Genomic DNA, 20,628 nt, shown 5'->3' on the forward strand with positions numbered 1-20,628 from the left:
GAAGGCCCAGGGGATTCGGATGACGCATGCAGCATTACCATAAAATAGATGTGACTTTTTAATTTTTTTTCAGTAACTTCTTCAAATGCTTTGTTATTTTTGGTGAGTTTTCTAAAAACATTAAAGATTCTAATTCGAATAAGAAGTTTGATTCACAGATCAACACAAGTCAACTGAAGGAGAGAGAGCTTGTTGACCTAGTGCTGTCGACCTCTTGGCCTCCCTTACTAACGAGAGGTCAGAGGTCAGGTTCAGACAGGCAGGGTCAAGGAGAGGCTTTCATGGACGGTCAGCGTTGGGACAGAAGTGTGTCAATGTTACAAAACACTGAAATGACTTCCTGTGACTTTTGGTCACAGGATGGGACAAAAAGACAAAAGTGTTTTTTTCTTCAATCAATGTCAATGACAAACTCAAAGACATTTGAACTAATCAAAATAAGACTTCTTATCAACCCAATGCAATACAATATATCAATAATTCATCTCTTTTAATGTTCAAACTCAAATCACTCAATTTCATGTGACTTAATAACTAAACCTGAAATATATATACACTTTATATACAAAGAGATATATGATTGTAAGAATGTAAAATAATCTTTATTTAAATATCATGGCAGATAAAAGATCACAGATAAAAAGAACGTCAACAAAATGTATAAATAAATGCCACAATATCATTGAGCCGGTGTCGGTTTTAACCTTTTGTCCACAAATGAAAAATCAATTCCCATAGCCGCCCGTGGCTAATCCCCCACAAAACCCAAAACCGGAACAAAACGTCTAGTTATTGAAGAGGACGTAAATCTTTGTGGGACGTTCTCAGGGCGTCCGACCAGAGGGCCACCGAGGTAGATGGGAAAACAATATCTGAATGATGGCGTTTTGAGAGCCCTTCTGCGCCCGCCCAGACACACATGAAGACCAGCAGGAGGTATCAGCCGTGAGTGTGCCGAGGCATGTTGGAGGGTCTGACTCCTTAATTAGACCTATAAAAAGACGGGGTCACACGGAGTAGACAGCCAGAGAATGGACGGCGAGATGAGACACTTCAAACTGTCTGCGTCACAGTGTGTGTGTGTGTGTGTGTGTGTGTGTGTGTGTGTGTGTGTGTGTGTGTGTGTGTGTGTGTTTGTGTGAATGTGTTTCAGAGAGAGCGTAGTTGTGTCTGAGTCTATGTCTACTAAGTAGGAGTGTGTTTAGGAATGTGCAGAGGTGGTGTGTCTGTGTTTGCATGTGTGGGTGAATTCATGTGCACTGAATTAATACATGAATCTGGTAATATTTTTGATACAGGTCTAGACTTAACTTGCAGAGGTGGATACATAAACGCTTTTTTTAAATAAAAAGTAAAGGGAACATTCATATATTTTTAGGTTCTTCGAGTCTAACCATTGCACTATTTTGTGTTTACCATATAACATACGACGTATCAATGACATTTCAACCTATCATTTGCAATTTGCCTCCTATGGATTCGCCGAAGTACAGATTAAAACTATAACATTAATATCATAATATAAATATCAGGAATAAGATCAGATAAGATAAGTAAGATAATAGTTTGAGATGGTATCTCTCCTCATGGGTCCACATGTTTCACAGTAGACCTGGGAGGGACCATTCTGCTTATGCCACCACTCCATTCTCACAGCCAAACCCCAGCCTACAGAGATGGCCTGTGAGCGGGGAGAGCAGGGGCTGAAGGCCCCCCGGCACGCCGCCGGGTGGTGAACATCAAGTCTGAGCCATGAGGGAGGCGGAGGGCATCAGGCTAGACATGTCTGACTCTTCCTCTGGTGTCTACATCCCTCTATGACTCGCAGAGGCAGGGGGGAGGTGGGCGGGGAAGGCTGGGAGCAAGGGGTGGGGTGAGAACCAAGAGGGGGGACCTCACAGCTCAGCCACTGCTATTTGCTGTCTGTAAGACACACAGTGGAAAGGTCAAAGGGCAAATAGGTTCACAGGAACTAGAGGCTTTCACATGCTAATGAGGCCAGCGGCAGTGCAGACCGTCTGCACTGCGCAACGTTGCTCTTGGGGGGCGGTCTAGGCCGCTTAATACACTGGACAGGTTGTGGAAATGGATTGACACGTATGCCTGTACTGAGTTGGTGTACCATTAATTTCATTCGGATTACAGGCTGTTCAAAATGTACAGTAGACCAGCTCACCAAAATAATAAGCTGTTCTTCACAGCAACCATCGCACCTGCCCCTCCAATGTGCCCTACCACTGCTGTAGTCCCTCCTGACTGACTGGGGTGAAGGCCTACAGGATGTGAGAACTTAGTGTATAGGATGTGTGAATGTATTGTACAGGATCTGAGAACGTATGGTATCGGATGTGTGAACCCATCTTAAAGGATGTGTGAACGTATGGTGTAGGATGTGAGAATGTTTTGTACAGTATGTGTGAATGTATGGTATAGGATGTGTAAATGTGTATTGTGCAGGATATGGTCTGTAACTGTTTCATTCAGTAGATACTAAAGTATGATACAGTATAAAATATAATAAGTCATCAGGCCCTCTCAAGATGTTGGCTCGGTAGCGCTCTCGTTCAAGAACAGAATGCCATCAACTTAAACAATTGAAAAAGATTACATTACGGAACTGGCCAATTGTATAACACACAAAATGTTTAAGTAAGAAAATCGTTAAGGCGCCGTTCAACATTGAATATGTATTTTATTTTACTAGATATTGTTAACTGGTGTGTGTGTGTGCGTGTGTGTGTGTGTGCGTGTGTGTGTGTGTGTGTGTGTGTGTGTGTGTGTGTGTGTGTGTGTGTCTGTGTGTGTGTGTGTGTGTTTTTGTGTGTGTTTCTTTGCAAGGTGTCTGCGTATTTGTGCATGTATGTGTGTGTGTTTTTCTGAGATAGGGTCCAATCAATGGTGAGTGGAGGCCCAGAGTCGTGAGAGCCAGACAAACTCCCAGACGCATGCATGCATTCCATGGACACACAACAAGGTTCTATTGTAGCCGCCGTAGCATGGGATGCATAGATAAATGATTTCCATGTAGCCGTCTTATTGATGTACAAGTGACCCCTATTGGTCGCTTTAGATATTGCAATGCGGTCTCTTGAAACCAGGACATGTTCCAATAACACGCTAAGCAATTAGCAAAAAAAAAAGGTTGACGTTATAATCCGATTTTAATGTTTTTAACTTATTTAGGAAAGTACCCTTTAATAATTATACGATAATTGTAAGATAATGTCAAGAAAATTTGAAAATGTAAAAGTTAGTAGGCCTACTTAAAATATTTGATGAGGCTATAGGCCTAGTATAAATGAAAAATATATATATTTACGTTTATGTATGATGTGGATTTATGTATGAATTTGAATTTACATAGAAAAGGAAGATAATGTTATGTTATGTTATTTGCCACATGTTACATGAATTAAGTTATCTTTCCTTAATCTTTCCTTAAACCTTTGCTTAATCATGTTAACTAAATTGAGTCGAATATGAAAATACATTATTTAATTATTATTAAAATATATTATTTTGATGATGATGGCAACACAAATATAACCCCCCTAAGAAGATAGAATAATACAGGCCGAGATAATGAAGAAAAATAAATGTGACCAGTGTCTGCTTATGCAGCACTTCTTCATCATTTCCTCTACAGAGTCAGCCTTTCCCACATCAACCCCCGGCCCCCACCATCCCCCCCGTCTCTCCCCACCCCTCTCCACCCATCCGTCTGTTTGTCCGTCCACAAAGTCTTTCATCTTGCTGTTTTCCCACCATCGCTCCGCAGTCAGCCCCCCTCCCCCGGCCATTAGATCACGGGTGTTAATTACGCCCTGATTGGGCCACTGAGAATGAGGAAGACTATGGTGATGGGAGGAAGGCTATGGGGACGAAGACTATGGTGATGGGAGGAAGACTATGGTGACGGAGATTGTTGGTAATGACGAATTATGATGATGAAGACTATGGGGAGGAAGAGCATGGGGATGAGGACTATGATGATGAAGATTCTGGTGATTAAGACTGTGGATACGAGGACACAGTGACCTTCCAGATCAATGGAGTCCTAACGCTTCGATAGTTTGGTGCTAATGTTTAGAATAATGTAAAGAACCATATGTGACTCCTTTCAAAAACATTTATAATGTGTCTTTTAATTAGGCATCTCTTGAAGCACAAGACTTTGAAGACTTATACATAATAGCTTACATATATAATATCATATATTTATATATACAGATATAGATATAGAAACATATATTTATAGATAAAATACACATAAACCTGATTATACTCAACACAATTCACATCCGTAAGTCGTGACTTGTACCACAACACCTCACACACGCCCACGACGAACATGCATCCGTGTATCTGCAAATACTTCATTTATACATCACAACACAACTTTGTATGTTGTGTTGTGTGCTGTTGAACAAGATGAATCGCGTGTACTTTGCCCCCTGGTTGTGTGTGCTCGTGCAGCATTGAAGTAGTGCGCAGAGGGAAGCCTTCGCCCCGAGGGCCCTCACTGGCCAGAACAAAAGCGCGCAGCGTGCACGTGGTCGGCCCGGCCATTAGGATGCAGGGCCGGCTGCGGGCGGGCGCCGCACGCAGCCGGCAGAGAACCTGCTGGGGACCGCGCGCTGAGGCCGTTCCCAGACCCAATGGGGCCTCTGTCTCTTTTCTTCAGCGGGGCCCGTAACTTTTTTCTATGCTACTTCTGATGTCGTCGCAGTCTCGGCTTTTCACAAGGAGCTCGGGGGGGGCGGGGATGTGTGAGGGTGGGGGTGGGGGGGGGGATGCAAGATGCATGCCGTCAAGTCCAGCCCTATTGTGGACTCGTTGTTATTTATATTTATTCAAGAACCCCCGCCGCCAATCCTCCCCCCCCTCCCCACCCGCCTCCCCCCTCCCCTTCCACCAACACGAACACACCTCCTTTAAACCATCTACTCCCTACATGGATCCATTGAATGAAGGCCTTCTTGATGATTCAATCATTTATCATAGATCACGAGCGAGACAACCTTAGTTGCGTCGTAGAAGCCGAAGTTCTCAAACTGCTAAACATAACGGTGTTAAGCCACCAGCTCACACCGCGACTGAAAAGCAGTGTGTCCTCGTTAGTGGGATACCATGGCTGGCCTGCTGCAAAGCCCCACACTCAATTCTTCCTTTCACCGGCCAGAAGTCACCCGGGTCACCCTAGGAACCAGGGGTGATCATTATGGGGTGTGAAGGACCTAGCACCAGGGGGTGTACTAACCCCCCTCACCCCCGGGGCCGGCCCTCAATTAGCCAGCCACACTTCCTCTGGTAGAGGGAGGAAGTCCATAAGGAGTCCTTTAACACGCCGTCCATCCCCGGGCCAACCCCCGCGACCTTAAGGTCACAGGCCACAATGCGGCCCCATCCGGAGCCGTGTCACAGGCCCCGTGTCGGACGGGTGAGGGCACCGGCCCTCTGCATTCACACCCAGCCACGGCCGCCACTGCCGCGTCCGTCTATTGAGGGGCCGGAGAATTACGCCGTCGGTCCCATACACATGCCCACAAGGAACCACCTCGCCCCCTCGCCCCAGGAAGGAAGGAACAAAACAAGTGGTCTTCGTCGATTCACATCGCCTGGGCTGATTAGGAGCGATAGGGTCGGTCTTTGTTGACAGGATGAAAGTAGAAGGAGATTAAAACAGGGGGTTTGGGGCGTGAGGTTGCGTACATAAGACTGTGTCTCAGTGGGAGCCACCTGGTGATGCCCAAAACTGTTAGCGGCTAATCCGTTAATGCGCTGTAGACGTCGGGGCCTATCGCTGTCGGCCGCTGTGCTGGAGCCTTGGGTCACATGGCTGTGTTCCAAACACGGGCCATGATCTATTCTGAATACATGATGAAGGCTTGTATATAATAGCAAATACAGTAGAAATGTCCCCGTTTTTGTAAAGCGTCTCTGTTTGAGGAGACGATTAATTACAATAACTTTATTTCTGATACACTTTCGAGTTATATGTATGCATATGTAAATATGTTTTCCTACAGGCCGAATAGGCTACTTACAATATAAATATAACTTTGCAACGGATTCATAAGCATCTATATTTTGTAAAAAGATTCTATGTATTTTTTAGGTTTTATATTTTTTTGAAATAAAGAAATAGAAAAGAAGATTACTTGCCCAGGGCAGAGGACACCATCGGGTACAACATAGGGTACTTTCAATTGTTTGTATTTATTGTCAGCCAATTTTTTTCATTTTAAATCATGACCTCCTTTCAAATTGTGGTTATTTTTTTGGTCTCTTTTATAATTATTCTTCGAATAAATAATTCACTATACTACTAAATACACTTTAACTATTACTTCAACTATTAAATAATAATATAGATAAAAGTTAAATGTATTTGGTGTTTAATTATGAATAAAGTTGACGTGCACAGTGCGTCATTAACACTTTTTGTTAACGGCTCTTTGATGCCACCTGGCGGCGTTTTAGAATTCCGCGCGACATCATCTTGTATATGTATTTCCGCATATATTCAGTACTACCTAGACTAGAGTATGCAACAACACATCAAGGACAGAGGGGGAAAGGAACTAGTAAACTGTACAGTATGGGCCCTGCCCGTTTTGGATAGTCTTAAGCTGGCTAGGAGAAGTTATAGTGCCTGCAAAAACATGTTTGTTTAAAATGACAAACAAATATCGATGCAAGCAGCATTGGCAGGAGGAAGATGGATCAGGCCATTATGAAAGTTTGCTTACTGCTGACCTCGATGAGCATGAATGAAGATGATGGGATTATTCAAGAAAAGTTTAGCAAGAAACAAATATGCTACAATACAATCAATGATAGTCAAATACAAAATATTTCTGTGTAACTGAAAGGGTTTGTGATTGGCTGATGAAAGAACAAAAAAATGTTTTGGTTTAACTCAAATAACGCTTGGGTTATGGGTAATAATATTTAAGATACCAATACATGCTCACCTGAAGAAGATGTGTAGATCTACCAAATGTACTGAAGATTGTTGGCAAAGGCAAAGGGTTGTCAATACAATTCTATGCAGATGAGGCACTAGTTGGCAGACAAATCGAATGAACAAGATGGCCGCTATCTCTTGGACTCCTCTCCACATTGTACATGCTATATGCAGATATACGGACCTGGTCCTACCACTAATGATGTGATTCTCGAATAAGAAAAAGGAAATTAAACTGTTATGGTTTAAGAAATGTATTTTAATCACCGCGCTGTCCTACAAAACTTTATTATAACATAAAGTTGATGGACAAAACTGTGTCGGCAAAGGTTCCCCACAACAAATGATAGGAAAAGTATTGACGGTTTTGATTTGTTGTGTTTCCTATGCGTGGCTAGCTAAGAACCATGGGCTGAATATAAAAACATAATAGGTCTACAGGTTGTACTTTGTTTTTTCTGTTTTGAATGATAGCCTACTCTAAATCCACCTTTAAATTCCTCGGTTTGAAAATATTTCTACTTCAACATGATCACCCAAATTATTCAGTAGACGTACAAGGGTTCAATGGAGCAATAGCACCATCTAGTGGCGCTAGGGCACTAGATGCAACATCATCTTATTGCTTTGGACACAGCAGGGTTTCCCTGGATGGGTGTATCCAATTTCACAAAGTAGAAATCAGTAGAAAGTATAAAAAACCCAGCTCCTTTTTTTTTTCAGTTAAGAACAACATTATGTCTCAGCATTACAAAACGGTGGTCTAACTGCTTACTGCTTATGCTTTGTTTGGAAGCGCCATTATAGCATATGTCAATGCACAATCAAAAAGATGGGGACAAAAGTTGTCGGTTTAAAACTTGATGTCCCAATACTCTGGCGACGCCTCCGTCGTCGTGGCTTCATCGTCAACGTCGTCTTGGACAGCCGCAAACATCACTCCGGTGGATGAATAGATGTGACCCGCTGCCTCCAACATCCTCCCACCGACTATGACAAGAAAGGTGATTACAGTTTAAAACCAGATAAACATTAACATTAAAGGTGAAATATTATATCACTAGGTGTGAGTGTGATTAGCTGTTACAAATCGTATTGAAAATCTGCCTCTTCTGACGCAAGTGGGCGTGTCCACCTAGATGTGTGACGGATAGATGAGCAACATTTGCTACAGTCCACTTGCTTGGCTGGTAGACTGATCTATCCGTCATCGCACACCTGGTGATATAATATGTCACCTTTGAAGGACTCGTCTTCTGGGGTGTTTATTGTTCTTCCTGGTCCAGTTGGAGGCGTGGCCTAAGGCTTACCTGGGACACATTGGATCCGAGGCTCCTCCCACACGCCCCCTGACAGGCAGCTGACCAGGGGGTATCTCCTCTGGCGGAAGCCTTCGGCGCAGTGGTAGCGCACGGACGCCCCCGTCTGGTACCTCTGCACCACTCTTCCATAAATGGAGGCGTTCTTCACTTTAGGTGGTGGGCCGCACAATGCTGTCGGAGGGAACGGCGAGAGCACTTAGGAAAGATCCCAAAGATCTCAAAGATCCCAAAGCAAAGGATGTGATCCGTTCTGATCTGGCACTCTAGAATATTGGACGAAATATCGGAGTAAGCACAAAAATACCTATTACATGGAATAGGCGGAGTAGTGGATTCAGAACAGGTGTAGCTCAATAAGCTAATCTGTGTGTAGGCGTGCCAGTGTCTGTTATTAACGTTATGACATATACCTGTCTGTGTTCCCCCTTACGATGACTCTGCTGCGATGAAGCCCTGACATACATGACATTACAAATGACCTTCAGTTTAATGTGGACGCAACTTAAGTCATAAGGTTCCTTAAGGAAGAAAAGGTGACTCACTGGTGCCTTTCTTGCAGGTGAATGCCAGGTGATAGTTACACGGCACGTCGCTCCATCGTCCACCATTGTGCCACATCATCACCACACAGTCTTCCCCGGACAGGAAGTAGCTGTCTGGCTGCCCTCTGTGCCAGTTGTCATAGAGCTATGCAAAGGGAACATGAGGCCAAAGCGCTTTTATTTTCCTACTCCGAGATGTACAGAGGGAACATGAAAAAAAGCGCTTTTAGTTTCCTACTCATAGAGCTGTACAGAGGGAACATGAAAACATAGTGCTTTTATTTTCCTACTGATAGAGCTGTACAGGGGGAACATGAAACAAGCAATTTTATTTTCCTACTCATAGAGATTTACAGAGGAAACATGAAAGCCCTATTCTTTTATTTCCTACATAAAGAGCTGAACAGAGGGAACATAAAATCAAAGCACTTTTATTTTTCATACTGTTAGATCTTTACAAAAGGACAATGCAAATGTATGTTTTCACTTGACCACTCATTGTGCTGGCTTTCTATTTGAAAAAGGGTAATTTTTAAAAATACATCTGTCACTTCTTTGTTTATGTATAATTAACTAAGAAGTATTTAAATACATTGAGGTGGTTGTCTTAATGTGTTCAGTATTAAGTCAACCACCACTTTTTAATTGAATGTCGCACTGCTGCCCTCTTGTCTCACCAGTGGGTTTCCATCAGACCAGCGGAAGTCTCCTTCGATGGTCTTGTCATTCAACCCGGTCCATTGGTACTCTTCGTATTTACCTGGGGAGATGACAAGGGGGTGACTTTCTTACTTTTGGGTTTACTTGGTTTTTATTGTCTTTAAATCATCCCACGCCACATCCCTCCTCTACATTATTCTAATATAAAGAATCGTCAACAGCCAGAAGCGGCCGCACTCACAGCAGTGCATCTCGGACAAAACAGGAAAGCCAACCCAACCAAAAACAATCGTCACATCAACAGTATCACATGACTCAGTAGCGGCCCTGTTCCACCTACTGCTGAGGAAGGTCTGCTCCTCCGGGCTCATGATGGACACCAGGTGGGCCCCGGCCATGCGGCAGTGCAGCTCGGCCACCTCCCAGCTCAGACGCTGGCCGTAGTGGCGGTAGCAGAAGCCCTGGAACTTATCCCAGCCCGGCTCACACCTGTGCACGTCTGGGAGGTCAGAGGTTAGGGAGAGACCGGGTAGGCAAAGGGTGAGACAGGCAGCCCCCTTTAGGCATGATATGTTTGTATAATATATATGTATTAAAACATGTGTATTATATTACATTACATATTATATCATACATTTCAATTTTTATATTTATATTTGGAGCTGTAACAGTGCAAGCCCCAGATATATTAATAAACGATAATTTAAAGCATCTACATCCTTCTGTAGGAGGTTGATTTGACCGCACAAACAAAGCGGTCAAATCATATTGATTTTCTGGAATAATTCGACATCAGTGTATAGATTCCACAGTAAGCACTGTATTGCAATGGGAATATATACTGTATATTAAGTAACAGTGAGAGTTGGTGCTGTAGGTATGGTTTAAGAGCATATTTCTGGGGTGTAACTTGTAAGAAATGGCCTTAGCTCAGTAAAGTGCAACATATCTCAATGGCTGAGAAATGTAGGGAGGGAGGAGGCAGAGATAGAGGGGGGATATTTTGGGCTGTTTTTAGCTTAAAAACTGTCTTTTGTGCTCTCTCCTAACGACTCGAATCGGACGGCCTTACAGCGCCTTTAACATCTCTAATGGTATTATCATATTTTTAACACAGCTTACCGGTTTGGCAGAGGTCCCCTCCATAGCTGGGCAGACAGAGGCACTGGACACGGCCGCTGTGCTCCACACATGTCCCCCCGTTGAGACAGGGGTCCACCAGACATGCATCTAAAACATGCACAATGTTGTTGTTTTTTAAAGAGCTGTCCAAATAACTTAATTGAGGAAATGACTCAAGAGCACATTTTCACAACTCCCAAGCCTATTGGTTCATCGTATTGTTTTGGGAGAATGTCAGTGGGGTATGGGGAAATATGCCTAACTTATGTCTCTATAACTCCATAACTCTTTTAGTCATTCATACAATTTCGATATTTTGTATAGTCTACACTATACAAATAGTGTGAAATATAGTAAAATCCTAAAATTAAGTCACAAAAAATTAATTGTTTGTTATGTAAACTACAATTGGCTAAAGAGTTTAAGGTGACAGGAAAATGTTTGAAATTTTCGATCTCATCCAACCTTTCATCTGCCATAACCTCTTATATCACAATCTTTATGCTTTGATTATGTCTCATTTTAACTATTGTCTAAATAATAGAGACATTCCTTTTCAACTCAATTGAAAGTGTTGCTCCGGAAAAAAATCCAAATCCTCTGATTGATATTCATCATCATCATCATCATCATCATCATCATCATCATCATCATCACCACCACCATCATCATCATCATCATCATCATCATCATCATCCTCATCCTCATCATCATCAACAGTAGCAGCAGCAGTAGCCTCCACTCAGAAGAGGCAGAGGGGATGGAGGCAGATTAGTCACAATGTGCATGGAGCGATAATTCCTATTCCGCAAACACCGCTGATGAGGCGGATTAAGGGCATTGTTCGGAGTGCCAGTCAACAGCGTTCCCGTTCCGGATGCAATGACTCAAGCTAATGGGAAGCTGCTGGCTGCTATAAAAGGTAATGAGTCTATTCACAAAAAAAATGACAAAACTTTCTTTTTGAATTACAGGCCTAGATTTAAAATCTTAATTTAATTTGATATCATCTAAACGTGTTTGTGGCATGCGAATAAGGATATACGAGTGGAACTAAGTGGAACATTAGGTTTGTTCTCTGGGCTTGGTGTTGAAGGAAAGCTTTCCTGTAACAATGAAAGGGTGCATTGTTTCACCTCTTCCTGCTGTTACCATTATAACATCAAACACTGCCTGGTACCCCATGAGTTCAGGATAATCTAGGATCACTTTTAAACTGTAATGCTTTGTCTTAAAGCTTTAAAATGCTCCTAAATAATTGACTAAAATGTTTTAACTACCTGTTTTATGCTTTATAGTGGAGAAAGCAAACCAGGGGATGAGCTTCAGCATATAACTCTGGCACCTATACAAAGACTACAGACCTAACGCCAACACAGTCATTCATTTAATCATTTCTTGAAAGTTTAATTCAGAACAACTGACCTTTTTTTGTGCAACAAACAAGATATTTTGTGCTTTCTAATTAATAATGAATCACCATCAGGATTTGTGCATTAGAATATCAGCATTATCTAAAATGATTGCATGTGCCATCCAACAAATACAAGTAGTCAAAGTCTTGTTCACAGTCATGTTCTGAAGCTATATCATATCATTTTTTTGTATATTCTAGATAAAATAGAAAGCTGCCACCCCTTCAGTTTTTTTTGCAACCTGTCTCTGGGGTATTTTACTTGTTGGAGTTCAAAAGAAAATATCTAGGTCTACAGCAACCACAAGGCAGAAGATCTGCAGGAATCCTGCTGCTCAGTAATTTTTTTCATTAATTAACATAATATCATTCAAAGTCACTTTTAAAGACAATTTGATTGTATTTCTGATACTGTTTTGTTAAGCGACAGTAGCATTTCACTAAGTAAGAAACATAATGGCCACTACAGAGCCTAAGCCTAAGTTTATGATCTAAACTAACATTAGAGAAAAAGTTACTAACTATTATCTGAACATTTGATCAATTGATATTGTATACCCATTCACAGTATTATCTAAAAACATTGTGCAATTGCATTGATCAACACAGTGACATTCAAGTTTTGAGTCCTTTCTGCAGCTATATGCTAGCCTGGGAACCAGACAAATCTGCAAGCTCATGTTTTGTTTGCTCTGGCCCCCCACCCGTTCAGACAGATTTCCAGTAGACCTGGCCCGGGTTAGGCCAATCCCAGGGGGTTGGTTTCATACATGACTGTACAGAGGCACGCCCTATGGGAGCGGTGTTTAGGCAGTTTCATAGAGAAACAAGATGGCTGCCATTGATTTGTCCCGCGTTTTGTTGCTCTGATTAGTTGTAGGTCTATCCAATGCATCCAGGGGCATTTTGGTCTGTTGAACGCCCCTTGGAAATCTAAAATGAACTGAGAGGTTCCGGACTAATACGCATTTTGCTGATACGCATTTGCGTAATAGACATGTCAGGCTGGCTATATACAGATTGCTTCAGAAAAAATATTGGCTTTTTTTGGGGAGGGGGGGGGGGGATTCATTCAAAGGTTGTAATCTCAGGTACGCAAACATTCAGCCAGAGCTGACAGAGATTCAGTTAAATTCAGTTGTCACAGGCGAGATACTTTGAAATGTGGATGGCGTCACCAGGACCATTTGACTCGGGGAGGGGGGGGGAAATAACGCCACAGACATTCCTGGTAAGAACTTCATAGAAGTCAATCTTTGAGTAAGAAAAAAGAAGAAGACATCAAGCACAAATAGACATGGCTTGTGTAACTTGTGCAGGTCTTGGTGGTTGGGTGGGAGTGGAGGAGTAGGGTGGGGTTGTGGGTGTCACACGGAGAAGAGCTGCAGAATATTTCAAAGTAAATAGGAAGGAGCGTGTAGCGAGTCAGAGGGGTGAATGCATCGAAGGACGCCGAAGAAGATAAGCACGAAAAAAGGGAGGCCAACGCTGGAGGAGGAGGAGTAGGAGGGTTTGAGGAAGACGAAGAGGAGCTAGTCAATCAGAGAGTTTAGACAGGGAGTAAAGCAAAGGGGGGTTGGACCGGGCATGATTTTTTTGGAGGGAATCATTGAATCGAATAACAAGAGAGCAGGGTAGTTAGACTGATAAGAGTGGCTTCAACGTTACCTGAGGGGTTCCCTGCGCTACCCACAGCAGCCCTCTCATTGGGCGAGATGAGCAGTGTGGGCGGCTGCGTGAGCATGAACTGTTCGTCAACCCGACCCTGGTTCACCGGAGGCAGAAACGTGGTCGTCTGCGGCGATGGCGGCGACGGCCCGGGGGTCTTGCGGGAAACCTTGGCCGGCGTCGACGCCACGGGGCTCCGCGTGTTCGACCACATGCTGAACTGCTCGCCGTCCTCGGGGACCTTTCGGGTCACCACGGAGAAGAGAGAGGGCGCCTCCCTGCTGTGTTCGGGGGCCAGCAGGGACTCCTGCGCCGTGGAGGTGGCCTGGGGGAGAGTCCCGCCGGGGCTCTGGGTGTCGATGGGGAAACCGGCCAGGTCTCTGTCCTCTCGGGAGGTGTCGCTCGGGGCGGAGGTGGACCCGTGCTCCCGGAGTGCGGCCCGGGGTCCCGCTGTGCTCGGCTCCAAGGGGGCCCCTGTGACGGCCGACGTCGGGTCGGCCCCGGCCTCCGCCCGGAGGACCGCCGCAGTGGGGCCGGCAGTCTGCCGGGCGCCGTTGACCTTCCTCTCCGGAGTCTCAGTGGAACTCACGGCTGTTTCGTGGACGGTGCCGCCCACAGACGACACCGCTCCGGTGGGATGCACCTCCTGTGTTGTGGCGGTGGTGGGGGGGGCGGTGGTTGTGATGATTGCATTGGTGGTGTTGAAGGTGGAGGTGGTGGTTGTGGTGGTGGTCGCATTGGTGGTGGTTGCATTGGTGGTGGTTGCACTGGTGGTGGTTGCATTGGTGGTGGTCGCATTAGTGGTGGTCGCATTGGTGGTGGTCGCATTGGTGGTGGTCGCATTGGTGGTGGTTGCACTGGTGGTGGTCGCATTGGTGGTGGTGGTCGCATTGGTGCTGGCGGCGGTGGTGGAAGTGGTGGTGGTGGTGGTGGTGGTCGCATTGGTGGTGCCGGAGGCGGAGGTGGAGCTCAGCAGATCGTCGTATTCTGAGCTCCCGCTGCCTTCCTGACTGGTTGAGATCTCCCAGGGGTTGACGGCCGCAGAGTACACCACCTGAGGGAGCTCCGCCTCGGAGACCTCCGGAGGAGACAAGAGGGTGGCTCCTGGGCCTTCAGACGGGAGGTCGGTTGGAATGACCACCGCTGTGGCGGAGGACGGGGCGAGGTGAGTCGAAGAGACGGGTGAGGTGAAGGATACTGGCACGATGGTTGATGCCATTGACCTGGTGTTTTGTCCATCAGAGACGTTTTCTGGAGAAGAGCCACAACACAGTTGGAATTGCACAAGAGGAGACTTTTAGATCACAACACGGCTTTATCAATGTATTAACCATATTTTTATACTATTCTGTAAAACCTTGTCAAAACCTTCCCTCACCACGTATTTGAGTAAACAGCGTTCTTATCTTACCTTGAGAATCTTCGGCCGACCCTTCCTCGGGGAACCACAGGGAGGTGGACTCTCTTGTCGGAGACACGGTGGAGGTCAGGAGCACGCGTCCTGCTACCTCTCCTGTGGGCCGGCTTGATGAGGACGCTTGCTGCCTTTCGGTCGTTCGTTCGGTCTCTTCCAGGTTCAAATCAAGCACAGGGTCAAGGGTCGTGGACGGGACAACGGAGGCTACCACCTCTTCACTCTGCTCGATGTCTGGACTGCTGTCATTTCCTTCCGAGCGTTCCTCCACGTCCAAGTTGGTCTCGGGCATCGGCTGGAAATGCTTGGAGCCATCTGACAGCTGAGACTGGTGCTCTTCCAGATTGACATCTGGCATCGGCTGGTAATGCCTGTGAGGCTCGTACGATGGCTCGGGGAACTCCAGCGATTGGACGGTTTTCTCCAGCTCCGCTTGGCCGGTGCTGGCGTTGTGGCTGGTATCTGTCACATTATCGCCGTCAGGCCACAGTGTGCTGGACCAAAGGGGATGGTCAGTGTCGTCTGTGGTGGCGCCGGTAGCAGGCAGCGGTGATGAGGCGGTGGTGGTGGTGGTGGTTGTAGAATCGTTCCCTGTCTTGTCAAAGGGCGGGAGGAGCTCCATCAGGGAGGTGGTGTTGAGGAGGCGCGTGGTCTCGGCGTCGCCCGGTGCCGGGGATTGCTCCTGGACGGTTGGCTCCGGGGAGATGGGGAGGGACTCCAGCGCGCTCTGAGCCTCTCGCTCCTTGTGGTCGTACTGCTGCTTCAGCTGCAGCTCCTCCACGGGCCGTAGGAGGACCACCACGTCCTGGCCCATGTCCTCGGGCTCCGTGGCCGCGTAGTCCGGCGGAGAGTCGGTCTGCACGTCGCTGAGATCTGCAGAAGGGTAGGTTTAGAGTGGGGAATGTAAACAGATGTCGCTCATGACAGTAATAATGGGTCTGCTACTTTAATGTACGGGGTCTGCACGGATGGCAGACTAAACTAGAGAAGAAAACACACATTGACCAAGTACCATGTGACCTGTGTTTCCTAGGATGACTGCTCTGTGAAACAGAACCAGCTTGATTCATATAACCTGGTGGGGCTGCTCAATTATGGAAACAAATCATAATCGCGATTATTTTGGTCGATATTGAAATCCAATTATTCAAACGACTTTTTTTGTTTCACTATTCAGCCTTTGTAACAGAGAACTTTGAAATTTCCCGTTAAAAAATACACAAAATGTCCAAATAGAAAATAATGTACAAATATGTATCCAGCTGTTCTTCTATAAAACGTTTATTAAATTAAAAAAAAAAATAGTTTGGAGATCGTTTGAGATAGAAATCGTAATAATTGCCCCGCCCTTTAACCTGGCACCGTAACAAGCAGGACGTAGACACGGGGGGAAAAGGCTGACCTCGGAAGCAGTAGACGTCGTGGAGTGCGGAGCTCTCTGGGAAGCCTGTTTGGTTGGTGAAGCGATACAGGGTCTTCACACCGGCCTGGGAGCCCCCGCAGCGCTCCCTGGGGGTGAGGATGGGGTAGCGCACGCTGCCGTCGGCCAGCCAGCCGGGGCTGCAGCGGTCCAGCCCGTCGCTCCAGGCCGAGTACAGCTGGGCGGTGGAGGCCAGTGCCGCCCCGACCCGCTGGCAGTAGGCCTGCGCCCCCTCGTAGGATAGGGCCTGGGGGAAAGGGTCGTGGAACACCTCCCCTAAACACACACGCACGCACGGACACACACACACGCACACGCACACATGCACAGACACACACACACACACACACTGTGTTATAGATCGTTTTTTTCATTATGTTTTATTTCATTTCACCAGTATATGACATGGGTAATTGTTTGGCTATATGGATTCATGTAAATCGGTATGTTTAACATCATATAAGACATCTCACCAAGCAAAAGCTGAAAGATTCAAGGTTCACAGCCCCATTAATATAAAGAAACCAAAGAAACCAAATCTCTCTACTATCTACATGATACTATCTGCTACGGCATGACATAAGACACTGGTTCATTGTCATGACAGGAAAGTACATTAAATATACGCCTGTCTGTCCTATCCTGAAATGGTAGTGAAGAACCATCCCTTACCATCAATCTGCTCCACATAACAGTACACATCATAGTGGTCCTTTGGATCCATAGTCCCATAGTTCCTTACTCCCGGTTTTCCGTCCATGTCCCCAAAGCAACCTTCCCGAGGAACCTGGATGGGATACCTGGAAAAAGAACAATAACAAAGAATACATAAAAAAATCAATGACCACCAGGAAAGTAGCATAACAGTAATATTTGGGCTGGGGTGGCGAACACTAACTCAGAGGCTGTTTGTTAGTGTTACCTGACGGACTGGTCAGCCAGCCAGCCGGCGTCACACTGCTCGTAGCCATCATAATAAGCAGCCAGCAGCTGGTCTGGAGTTGCCATGTGGGCTCCGATGTCCTCACATGCCCTCTGCGCCTGCTGGAAGGAGAAGGCGTAGCGGCCAGATGCCTCTCTGTAGTGGAACACAACGCCTGGACGGAGATGGAAAGCCAACATTAGCATGAACCCACACACACATGCATACACACATGTGCACCCCTACACTTAGAGCCGCAAGTACTAGGTACGCAGTGTAGGAAGTTAGTTAAAGTGATATTCTATGAACCATTAAAACAATTTAGGAAGAGATCGAGGATATATGGAAGAAATAATGGATAGATACTTCAAGAAACGTGTCCAATAGAGACAACAGAAATTATTTCACGCCCATATAAACGCACCCGTGTTCGAAAAAACGAGCCTGTGGTTTGTGGTCAGTAGAACCATTTAAAAAATGGAATCCTTGCCTGCAGATTCAAGCAAATGTCCTCTTTAAGACGCAGTCCAAATACCCCCTAGAAGACCAACGCAATAACACAACAGGTGTGGGGGGGATCGCCCTTGAGTCACCTTTGACCTTGAGCTCCACGAAGTCGCTGGCGTCCTCCAGGCCGCGCTGGACCTCGCAGCGGTAGTGGCCGGTGTCACTGGCGCGCAGCTCGCCCAGCCACAGCGTCAGGTCGTCCAGCGGGGACGCCGTGTAGTTGAGCAGCGCCGCCCGGTCCCGGTACGCCTCGTTGACCTTCACCCTCTCGCCCCGCGCCACCAGGATCTCCGTCTCCACGCCGCCCGCCACCAGGGTCCACTTGACCCTGGGGGGCAGGGCGGGGGACGGGGAAGGGTCGGAGGTCGTGGTCGGCGACAGGGACGGCGACTGGGTCGACGGCGGGGATATGGAGCAGGGGATGGCGATGGAGCTGCCCAGCGGGACGGAGAGGACTGCCGGGGAGGGGATGTCTACCTGGAGCTTGGGGCCGTGGTCTGGGAGAGGGAGGGAGGAGGAGAAGGGAGGAGGAGAAGGGAAGAGGAGAAGGGGGGAGGAGACGTGATTCACTGCGGTGGGGCATTAAATTTAACCATGGAGAAGATATAGATATTGATCTTTCTCTCTCTCTTTCTCAGAGGACAGCGCAGTCAATATTGTGTTTTTTACGACACGTCCAATAGAATGAAGGATGTTATTCCCTACACGCAAGAGATGATAACTTTAAGAAATAATAAAAGCAGGGATATAACTACCTTGGGCATAGTGGGTGGCTGGGAAGGCTGTGGTGAGCTGGCAGAGTGCGCAGAAGATTGGTAGAAGCTGGGCAAATCTATGGAGGAAAAAGGATTAAAGCTTTAAACAGAGGCGGGAGATTTCTAGAAGGAAAAAAAATAGAAAGCTGAATAAAGTAACAGACGACTAAATACACCCTCAGCCTATTGTGGGTTTTATCCGTCACACATGGTTAAACGTGGCTCAACTTTACATTTTAGTTCCTTAAATGGGAACGGTTAGATCATAAGCGGTAGACAGGCTTTCGGTCATGTCCTGTGAGGCAGTCATCCAAACACTGTTGGTTTTTACCGAAAGGTTTTTCCTGTGCGATGGTCACTGAGTAGCCCACACAACCCTTTGTAGTGACTGTTGCCATGCTGATTCAACAGTTCCCATCAGTCCTCTCCTCTCTGATCTGGTCGATTAGCAACAGGTGGTATAGAATCAACCATGCAATTCATCCGTAGGAATATGCAACAGTGACTGTAAAAATAGCCGATTCCCTTGATGAGTAATGATGAACTGTTTAGTATCCTGGTTTGGCTTGCTTCTGTTTTTTCCATTGTGTTGTGTATAAGCACTGCAGCCACTGAATATCCACTGTTTTACAACTATTTCACTCTAAAGCAAGTAATCCCATTGTAAATTGTGGTAAGGGGTGTTAATATATATGTAATGTCTTTTAATTAACAGCCTTAAGTTAGTAGGCTAGATTATAAAAGGAAAAAGGTCTGGATGATATATGTACAAATATTGGCTAAAATAGAGTAAAAAACATTACAGGCTTTGACTGAAAAGAAGAAATCGCAAATGTATATGAATATAACTAAATAAATGATTGAAATCCAGTAGCTTTGCTATACATTGGCGCACAACACAAAAATCTGCCTGTAATATAACCATTACACACCAGGCTCCTGAAAACGATGAAGAAAGCCACCATACAAAAAAGAAAGAGAAAATATAGACGTGGAAAACAGGCGACGCTCCCGCTGGCTTCCAAGGAGGGGAAGGCTTGGAGCGCGCACACACACACACAGCCATCTCGCCACAGACTGTTCATCACCGCTGCAAGCTAATGACAAGTCTGGTCTTCCCCGCAGGCCTCCTGCCAGCGCCCCGTCACCCGTCACCACCAACCCCCCCCCCCCCCCCCCCCCCCCCCCCCCCCCTGGCACGGGAGACCGCCCAGACACTGACCTCAGACCACCGCACCCAGCGGCGGTGCCCGCATCGCGGGAGCGACTCACGGGCTACCAACCGTCTAGCGCTCTCGGAAGAATATGCTGCTCAGTGAGTTTTAAAAAGTGCAGTGATCGCACACAGTGGGAAGGGGTCGTGATGTGCTTGTGAAGCTGTGCTTGTAATGAAGCTGTGATCGTTCAGCGAGGGGGTGTGTTTGTGGGGAACGGGGGCTGCTGGTCCAGCTGTGATGTGCCACTGCAACCGGGCCTTTTCCTCCTACACGCCCTCGCCACACTGGAACGCAAGGAGGGCGACACCGGAGGTTAGCGACACCGGAGGTTATACTTAGGCGACTTTTATTTCCATGAAATGGGTTAACCAAGTCAGAGCTATGTTCCACTACCGCTTTTCCTGTTGGATTTGTTTCAGCTATTAGGTAGAGATCTTGGTTAAGGGTTTATTTATTTTTTTCAGACAGCTAGGTCTTTGACTGCTGCTGGTAACAAAAGCAGACAACCAGAAGTCGAAATCATGAACCTAACTCACACTCTTCATAGTGAAAGAAGCCTTGGGGAATATAGCACAGAGGAGGTGCTGTAAACGTTTGTGTGTCTGTGTGTGTGCATGTGTACATTCGGGTATGAGTGCATGGTATGTGTGTGTGTGTGTTTGTGTGCGTGGGTGTGTGCGTGCATTTGTGGGAGT

At 46.2% G+C, this 20,628-nt stretch overlaps 1 protein-coding gene across 1 annotated transcript; it reads right to left on the minus strand.

The window, feature by feature from the left end:
• Window positions 1-7,662: 7,662 nt before the first annotated feature.
• Window positions 7,663-20,478, minus strand: LOC307084867 (brevican core protein-like; the record flags this gene model as incomplete). The annotated part of the gene is made up of 15 exons (XM_079749371.1): window positions 7,663-7,960; window positions 8,281-8,463; window positions 8,835-8,979; window positions 9,512-9,594; window positions 9,835-9,993; window positions 10,617-10,724; window positions 13,699-14,949; window positions 15,110-15,985; window positions 16,515-16,808; window positions 17,205-17,332; window positions 17,455-17,629; window positions 18,048-18,458; window positions 18,717-18,793; window positions 20,204-20,217; window positions 20,470-20,478. The coding sequence occupies 15 exons, from the start codon at window positions 20,476-20,478 to the stop codon at window positions 7,824-7,826; spliced, it is 4,050 nt and encodes a 1,349-aa protein (XP_079605497.1). The 3' UTR covers window positions 7,663-7,823.
• Between the last annotated feature and the right edge of the window lie 150 nt (window positions 20,479-20,628).

Source organism: Pollachius pollachius, assembly GCF_949987615.1.
Source record: "Pollachius pollachius genome assembly, chromosome: 13".
Classification (NCBI taxonomy): Eukaryota; Metazoa; Chordata; class Actinopteri; order Gadiformes; family Gadidae; genus Pollachius; species Pollachius pollachius.